Raw genomic sequence first — 9984 nt, 5'->3', positions numbered from 1 at the left:
CTCCCACAAGAGGAAATCGAGCTCACGTCACGTTTGTCTCGGCCATTAAAACTGGTGCCTGCTGGCAGCGGCGACACCGTCTCTATTAGATGGGGGGGGGGGGGCTCGGCCACCCAGGAACTGCAACGGTCTCCTGATTTTCCGGACTGAGAACCACGTGACCCGCGTTTCAACTGGGCCGGTGGGAAACAATGGCCGACCGTACAGTGAACTGCTGGAGTGACGCTTCCAGCCCACTACCCACAATGCTTTGGGGCGGCGGGCGCTGCCCCCCGCGGGGGTCAGGGATCTCATTTGACTTACAGTGGTGTATACTACAGTGGTGTATACTATAGTGGTGTATACTACAGTGGTATATACTATAGTGGTATATACTACAGTGGTGTATACTATAGTGGTATATACTACAGTGGTGTATACTACAGTGGTATATACTATAGTGGTATATACTACAGTGGTGTATACTATAGTGGTGTATACTACAGTGGTATATACTATAGTGGTGTATACTACAGTGGTATATACTATAGTGGTATATACTACAGTGGTATATGCTACAGTGGTGTATACTATAGTGGTGTATACTACAGTGGTATATACTATAGTGGTGTATACTACAGTGGTATATACTATAGTGGTGTATACTACAGTGGTATATACTATAGTGGTATATACTACAGTGGTATATACTACAGTGGTGTATACTACAGTGGTATATACTACAGTGGTATATACTATAGTGGTGTATACTACAGTGGTATATACTATAGTGGTGTATACTACAGTTGTGTATACTACAGTGGTATATACTATAGTGGTATATACTACAGTGGTATATACTATAGTGGTGTATACTACAGTGGTATATACTATAGTGGTATATACTACAGTGGTATATACTATAGTGGTGTATACTACAGTGGTATATACTATAGTGGTATATACTACAGTGGTATATACTATAGTGGTGTATACTACAGTGGTATATACTATAGTGGTGTATACTACAGTGTGTATACTATAGTGGTATATACTACAGTGGTATATACTATAGTGGTATATAATATATACACCTCTCTACAACCTCTCTACCACCTCTCCACCACCTCCCTACCGCTTCTCCACCGCTTCTCTACCACCTCTCCACCACCTCTCTACCGCTTCTCCACCGTTTCTCCACCACCTCTCCACCACCTCTCCACCACCTCTCTACCACCTCTCCACCACCTCTCCACCACCTCTCTACCGCTTCTCCACCACCTCTCCAGCACCTCTCCACCACCTCTCTACCACCTCTCCACCACCTCTCCACCACCTCTCTACCGCTTCTCCACCACCTCTCCACCACCTCTCCACCACCTCTCCACCACCTCTCCACCGCTTCTCCACCACCTCTCCACCACCTCTCTACCGCTTCTCCACCACCTCTCCAGCACCTCTCCACCACCTCTCTACCACCTCTCCACCACCTCTCCACCACCTCTCTACCACCTCTCCACCACCTCTCTACCACCTCTCCACCACCTCTCTACCACCTCTCCACCACCTCTCCACCACCTCTCCACCACCTCTCCACCACCTCTCTACCACCTCTCCACCACCTCTCTACCACCTCTCCACCACCTCTCTACCACCTCTCCACCACCTCTCCACCACCTCTCTACCACCTCTCCACCACCTCTCCACCACCTCTCTACCACCACCTCTCCAGCACCTCTCCACCACCGTCGTTTCCTGTCTCTGGTTTCGTCGTCATGACACTAGCTGCAGTACTATCATCCCTCTCTGCTCCCTCCGTTTCTCTCCGTCTCTCCAGCTTGCCTCCTCTCCATCGGCAGCCCTAGGGTCTCTCTCTCTCCTCGCTCTCCTCGTTTCTCGGGTCGTTTCTCTCCTCTTACGTAAGCATATTCTATTTCTCCTGCCCTCTGTAGACTCTCCTCTGACAGTTATGAAACAACACTGAGGGATTTCGGAGGAGCAGGCAGGACTCAAAACGGCCCTCTCTTCATTATGGCACATCTACTGGGGGAATTAAAGACAAAATGGAGAGCAGAGGCTCCCCTGACGGGAGCAGCTCCTGCAGGAGGACTGTCTGACGGTGTGGCGTGCTCGGCCCTGCACCAGCTCTTCTGGACACGGTGCCGCTAACAGGCCTGCCGGTGGAGCCGAGGGGGAGATGAGTCATTTAGGAGTAAATGGAGAGGCCACGTTATGAGGAGCGTCCTTTTTTTTTTGTAAGGGGGATTCAGCATCGCTGCAGCCATGCCCCTGCAGCCCCCGTGTGAAAGGTTATTTTGAAGGTCAAATTCACTGATGTCAGAAATCCTTTAAACTCTGAAATGATCTCTTTTATTGCACTAGGAGGAGCTGGGCGGCACGGGGGTCCGGCGGTTAGCGCTGCCGCCTCACAGCAAGAAGGTCCTGGGTTCGAGCCCCGGGGTGTCCAACCTTGGGGGGTCATCTCAGGTCGTCCTCTGTGTGGCGTCTGCATGTTCTCCCCGTGTCTGCGGTGGGGTTTCTCCGGGTGCTCCGGTTTCCCCCGCCATCAGGGAGACATGCGTGTTAGGGTTAATACTCCTGTCTGTGCCCCTGAGCAAGGCATGGCAGGACGAACCGGAGTTGGTCCCCCGGGCGCTGCACGCCGGCTGCCCGCTGCTCCTAGCTACACAAGCTAGGATGGGTTAAAATCAGAGTGTAGAATCTCAATATGAAAAAATCAAACTGAAAACATCCTGACGTTAACATGCACGAGCTTCTCAACACTGACACCTGCTGGCCGTGTTGTGCCACAGCAGGGATTACCTTGCCAAAGCTGCCTTTCCCCAGCACCATGAGGAAGTTGAAGTCCTGGATCCCAACCTTGGCCTTGGCAGGGCCCGGGGCATGAACAGGTGGGCAGGAAGGAGCAGGGGAGGGGGAGATGGGCACAGGGAAGGAGGGTTCAGGCACCGGGGCAGTCGCTGCCGGGGGTAGAGAAGGTGTTGGGGCATCTGGCTGGGGCTCCTAGAGAACAACAGCGAGAGGAGCGTGATGACTGGATGCACTCCAGCGCACACACTGACACACACACACACACACACACACACACACACAGAGACACAGACACACACACACTATGGAAGTCACAGGAAGCACAGTTGTACCTCAGGTTCTGGTGGCACACTCCTGCGCCCTGGTGGTGAGGTAGTGAAACTGACAAGGCTGAGAACATGTAATTTATTATGTAATTATCTAGCTACAATACCAGGCATAAATCTTCACCTCCCTTTGTCCACACACAAAGTAGCAAGCAGAGGGGCAGTTCAAGCTCTTGTCCCGGCACCGGGGTAAGTGATTTCCCACGAGCGGTATCAGCTGTTCGACATTAATTATGAGAAATCGCACCATGACGACGGCCGCCATCGGGCCTCGTGGCTTGACGGCCATCGGTATTGGTAAAACAAAACACGCTGCTCCAGCCGCTGCATGAAAACCGATAAGACATGCCTGTCCCTCGCTCTTCTCTAAGGGCCCCTGCGGCGGTGGCGGCGGGGTGATGGCGGCGGGGGTGGCGGCGGCGGGGCGGTTCCTGCATCCGTTTGGTCGCAGAGGGAATCAGGAGCCGCTCAACCCAGACTGCCCTGCAAACACCTCAACTCTCTCCCTGCACCACTGTTGGAGCTGGGAAAGCAGCCAAACAAGACTGGACTTTGCCTAAAAAGGGAGTGGGGTGGGGGCGGGGGCGGGGTCATTTAATCACGCATATGTGGGCGTCCAGGTGGCGTGGCGGTCTATGCCGTTGCCTACCAACACGGGGATCGCTGGTTCGAATCCCTGTGTCACCTCCGGCCTGGTCGGGCGTCCCTACAGACACAATGGGCCGTGTCTGTGGGTAGGAAGCCAGATGTGTCCTGGCCGCTGCACTAGCGCCCCCTCTGGTCAGCGAAGGCGCTTGTTCGGGGGGGGGGGGTAGCGTGATCCTCCCACATGCTACGTCCCCCTGGTGAAACCCCTCACTGTCAGGTGAAAAGAAGCGGCTGGTGACTCCACATGTGTGGGAGGAGGCATGTGGTAGTCTGCAGCCCTCCCCGGATCAGCAGAGGGGGGCGGGGCAGAGACCGGGGTAATTGCCCGGGTAAAATTGGGGAGAAAACGAGGGAAAATCCTAAAAAAAACAAAAAAAACATCACACACATGTGTTATTCTGGTACCATGGACCACGGACACGCAGAAAGGGGGCGGGGCTTAAAGTCAACTCACCCGCCAGCCAGTGTGACGTGCTGCCATTAAGTCAGCTGCGTCCAAACCAGTTTCAGAAACTGCCGAATCTTCTTCTTCTTGCGTCTGAAATAGCCGGTCATAACCAGCGGTTGGTCTGTAAACATGTTTTAAGGGGGCTTTTGGGATCTGCCCTCCACCGTCCCGCCCGGCGGGAGGAGGGGGGCGCTTCCATGAGGCTGCACAGCCTCTCTGCCCTGGAAGAGGTTCTCGCATCATGGGGGGCAGAGGGCTTGTGAGCACTGAGAGGGAAACCTGCCACTCAGCTCCTGGTTCGCATCTCTGCAGGCTTCTGGAAGTGATGATGAGGAGGCTTCCTGGAGCAGCTTGGGACAGGACCGCTGCTGTGCACCTCCCTACCACGGGGCACTACAAGGTCAGAGACTCCCTGAAGCAGCTTGGGACAGGACCACTGCTGTGCACCTCCCTACCACGGGGCACTACAAGGTCAGAGACTCCCTGACGCAGCTTGGGACAGGACCGCTGCTGTGCACCTCCCTACCACGGGGCACTACAAGGTCAGAGACTCCCTGAAGCAGCTTGGGACAAGATCGCTGCTGTGCACCTCCCTACCACGGGGCACTACAGGTCAGAGACTCCCTGAAGCAGCTTGGGACAGGACCCCTGCTGTGCACCTCCCTACCACGGGGCACTACAAGGTCAGAGACTCCCTGAAGCAGCTTGGGACAGGACCGCTGCTGTGCACCTCCCTACCACGGGGCACTACAAGGTCACATACTCCCTGAAGCAGCTTGGGACAGGACCGCTGCTGTGCACCTCCCTACCACGGGGCACTACAAGGTCAGAGACTTCCTGAAGCAGCTTGGGACAGGACCGCTGCTGTGCACCTCCCTACCATGGGGCACTACAAGGACAGAGACTCCCTGAAGCAGCTTGGGACAGGACCCCTGCTGTGCACCTCCCTACCACGGGGCACTACAAGGACAGAGACTCCCTGAAGCAGCTTGGGACAGGACCCCTGCTGTGCACCTCCCTACCACGGGGCACTACAGGTCAGAGACTCCCTGAAGCAGCTTGGGACAGGACCGCTGCTGTGCACCTCCCTACCACGGGGCACTACAAGGTCACATACTCCCTGAAGCAGCTTGGGACAGGACCGCTGCTGTGCACCTCCCTACCACGGGGCACTACAAGGTCAGAGACTTCCTGAAGCAGCTTGGGACAGGACCGCTGCTGTGCACCTCCCTACCATGGGGCACTACAAGGACAGAGACTCCCTGAAGCAGCTTGGGACAGGACCCCTGCTGTGCACCTCCCTACCACGGGGCACTACAAGGACAGAGACTCCCTGAAGCAGCTTGGGACAGGACCCCTGCTGTGCACCTCCCTACCACGGGGCACTACAGGTCAGATTTCTGTATCCACACTGACCTTTCTTCCACGTGGCGCCGTTAACCTGTGGGGACGGAAGGAGGTTGCAGTCTTAACAAAGGGTTGGTTTTGGTCAACAGGGCGCATGGCACCTCCCCCCCTCCCCCCCTCCCCCCCTGGTCATAACACTACCAGTGCGGTTGCCCGCACAAACCCCGCCTGTTCGGAAGGGACCGACTGCTTGCAGCGTTCTCGAGAAGCGCTCATCCAAACACCATCACACTCGGCACCGCACTTCCGGGGGTCCTCAGCAAGACCCCCGCCAGGTGTGGAGCCGAACTGCTGAACGGTTGTTGAGAAAATGGAAGGACAGACAGACGGAGACCCCTTTCCATTTCCGTTAAAGATGGCTACGGTGTCGTGCCTGTCAGGTAGTGGCGGGTTGTCGTTGCCGTCCCGCGGGGCGTGCACGAGGCGGCTAGCCGCTGAACAGTTAACCGGTCAGGAGCCAAGTGTCTCCAGGAAAAGTGACGCATCGCAGGCGTCCACCCGCCCATCATCCACACCGCTTATCCAACGCAGGCTGGCGGGGATGCTGGAGCCTATCCCAGCAGGCACCGGGCGGCAGGCGGGGAGACACCCTGGACAGGCCGCCAGGCCATCACACACACACACACACACACACACACACACACACACACACACACACACACACACACACACACACACACACACATTCCCACCTAGGGACAATTTAGCTTGGCCGAGTCACCTGACCTACATGTGTTTGGACTATGGGAAGAAACCGGAGCACCCGGAGGAAACCCACCCAGACACGGGGAGAACATGCAAACTCCATACAGAGGACGAAGTGGACATGACGTGGACACGATGTGGACATGATGTGGACATGATGTGGACACAACGTGGCTGTGACGTGGACGTGATGTGGACGTGATGTGGACATGATGTGGACACGACGTGGACGTGATGTGGACATGACGTGGATGTGACGTGGACATGATGTGGACATGGCGTGGACGTGATGTGGACATGACGTGGACATGATGTGGACACGATGTGGACGTGATGTGGACATGACGTGGATGTGACGTGGACATGATGTGGACATGACGTGGATGTGACGTGGACATGACGTGGACATGATGTGGACATGATGTGGACATGACGTGGATGTGATGTGGACATGATGTGGACATGGCGTGGACGTGATGTGGACATGACGTGGACATGATGTGGACACGATGTGGACGTGATGTGGACATGACGTGGATGTGACGTGGACATGATGTGGACATGACGTGGATGTGACGTGGACATGATGTGGACATGACGTGGACATGACGTGGATGTGACGTGGACATGACGTTGACATGATGTGGACATGATGTGGACATGACGTGGATGTGACGTGGACATGATGTGGACATGATGTGGACATGACGTGGACGTGATGTGGACACAACGTGGCTGTGACGTGGACGTGATGTGGACGTGATGTGGACATGATGTGGACACGACGTGGACGTGATGTGGACATGACGTGGATGTGATGTGGACATGATGTGGACATGGCGTGGACGTGATGTGGACATGACGTGGACATGATGTGGACACGATGTGGACGTGATGTGGACATGACGTGGATGTGACGTGGACATGATGTGGACATGACGTGGATGTGACGTGGACATGACGTGGACATGATGTGGACATGATGTGGACATGACGTGGATGTGACTTGGACATGATGTGGACATGACGTGGACATGACGTGGATGTGACGTGGACATGACGTGGACATGATGTGGACATGATGTGGACATGACGTGGATGTGACGTGGACATGATGTGGACATGACGTGGATGTGACGTGGACATGATGTGGACATGACGTGGACATGACGTGGATGTGACGTGGACATGACGTTGACATGATGTGGACATGATGTGGACATGACGTGGATGTGACGTGGACATGATGTGGACATGATGTGGACATGACGTGGACATGACGTGGATGTGACGTGGACATGACGTGGACATGATGTGGACATGATGTGGACATGACGTGGATGTGACGTGGACATGATGTGGACATGATGTGGACATGACGTGGACGTGACGTGGACATGATGTGGACATGATGTGGACATGACGTGGATGTGACGTGGACATGATGTGGACATGATGTGGACATGACGTGGATGTGACGTGGACATGATGTGGACATGATGTGGACATGATGTGGACGTGATGTGGACGTGATGTGGACATGATGTGGACATGACGTGGATGTGATGCGGACATGACGTGGACGTGATGTGGACATGATGTGGACGTGATGTGGACACGATGTGACAGGTAGGACACCTGTAGGTCCGGGTCGGGCACAGGTATGTTGTAGTATTCTCCCTCATCTTGGGCGAGCAGCTTGAACCAGCCGCTGACGGGGCGCCGGAAGATCTCGCTGACTCCGAACGACAGCGCCCCCATGAAGTCGTTCCTGGACGTGCGGTCCCAGTCCCACACCTCCACAGACAGACGCCTGTCCCACTGGTTTCCACGCACCGAGCTAGACACACACACACAGACAGACAGACAGACAGGCCCCTTTAGCCCACCGAGCTAAACACACAGACAGACAGACAGACAGGCCCCTTTAGCCCACCGAGCTAAACACACAGACAGACAGACAGACAGGCCCCTTTAGCCCACCGAGCTAGACACACACAGACAGACAGACAGACAGGCCCCTTTAGCCCACCGAGCTAGACACACACACAGACAGACAGACAGGCCCCTTTAGCCCACCGAGCTAGACACACAGACAGACAGACAGACAGGCCCCTTTAGCCCACCGAGCTAGACACACACACAGACAGACAGACAGGCCCCTTTAGCCCACCGAGCTAGACACACAGACAGACAGACAGACAGGCCCCTTTAGCCCACCGAGCTAGACACACACACAGACAGACAGACAGGCCCCTTTAGCCCACCGAGCTAGACACACACAGACAGACAGACAGACAGGCCCCTTTAGCCCACCGAGCTAGACACACACACAGACACACAGACAGACAGACAGGCCCCTTTAGCCCACCGAGCTAGACACACACAGACAGACAGACAGACAGACAGACAGGCCCCTTTAGCCCACCGAGCTAGACACACACACACAGACAGACAGACAGACAGGCCCCTTTAGCCCACCGAGCTAGACACACACAGACAGACAGACAGACAGGCCCCTTTAGCCCACCGAGCTAGACACACACACACAGACAGACAGACAGGCCCCTTTAGCCCACCGAGCTAGACACACAGACAGACAGACAGACAGACAGGCCCCTTTAGCCCACCGAGCTAAACACACACAGACAGACAGACAGACAGGCCCCTTTAGCCCACCGAGCTAGACACACACAGACAGACAGACAGACAGACAGGCCCCTTTAGCCCACCGAGCTAGACACACACACAGACAGACAGACAGGCCCCTTTAGCCCACCGAGCTAGACACACAGACAGACAGACAGACAGGCCCCTTTAGCCCACCGAGCTAGACACACACACAGACAGACAGACAGACAGACAGGCCCCTTTAGCCCACCGAGCTAAACACACACAGACAGACAGACAGACAGACAGGCTCCTTTAGCCCACCGAGCTTCATCTTACCCTCGGCCACACAGTCCCAAGAGTCTGGGAGGGGAGTGTGGGGGGGTGCTGTGTCTGGAGAGGGGGAGTCCGGGGGGGGGGTGCTGTGTCTGGGGGTGCTGTGTCTGGAGAGGGGGAGTCGGGGGGGGTGCTGTGTCTGGAGAGGGGGGGTGCGGGGGGGGGGTGCTGTGTCTGGGGGTGCTGTGTCTGGAGAGGGGGGATGCGGGGGGGGGGTGCTGTGTCTGGGGGTGCTGTGTCTGGAGAGGGGGGGTGCGGGGGGGGTGCTGTGTCTGGAGAGGGGGGATGCGGGGGGGGGGTGCTGTGTCTGGGGGTGCTGTGTCTGGAGAGGGGGAGTCGGGGGGGGTGCTGTGTCTGGGGGTGCTGTGTCTGGAGAGGGGGGGTGCAGGGGGTGCTGTGTCTGGAGAGGGGGGGGTGCGGGGGGGGTGCTGTGTGTGCAGGTAAACATCAACACACATCAACCACACCTTAATAAGGATGTCTGTGTATACCGTTACCCCACCCTTCCCAGCCGTCCCGGTCTCTGCTCCACCCCCTCTGCTGATCCAGGAGGGCTGCAGACTACCACATGCCTCCTCCCATACATGTGGAGTCGCCAGCCGCTTCTTTTCACCTGACAGTGAGGAGTTTCACCAGGGGGACGTAGCACGTGGGAGGATCACGCTATTCCTCCCAGTTCCCCCTCCCTCCTGA

The 9984-nt window shown here is 56.0% G+C and overlaps 1 protein-coding gene across 1 annotated transcript in view; it reads right to left on the bottom strand.

Annotated features, from left to right (window-relative positions):
* Positions 1-2008: 2008 nt before the first annotated feature.
* Positions 2009-9984, bottom strand: part of LOC130118619 (protein kinase C gamma type-like) — a 22401-nt gene continuing 14425 nt past the window's right edge. The window contains exons 7-9 of the mRNA XM_056287060.1: positions 7984-8185; positions 2768-3003; positions 2009-2153 (exon numbers count right to left, since the gene is read on the bottom strand). Coding sequence (XP_056143035.1) covers positions 2009-2153; positions 2768-3003; positions 7984-8185 — 583 coding nt within the window. The remainder of the gene's footprint in view (positions 2154-2767; positions 3004-7983; positions 8186-9984) is intronic.

The sequence above is a fragment of the Lampris incognitus genome, chromosome 9 (genome assembly GCF_029633865.1).
Source record: "Lampris incognitus isolate fLamInc1 chromosome 9, fLamInc1.hap2, whole genome shotgun sequence".
Lineage (NCBI taxonomy): Eukaryota > Metazoa > Chordata > Actinopteri > Lampriformes > Lampridae > Lampris > Lampris incognitus.
Note: the sequence above shows the minus strand (reverse complement) of the source record. Positions and strands in the feature narration are given on the sequence as shown.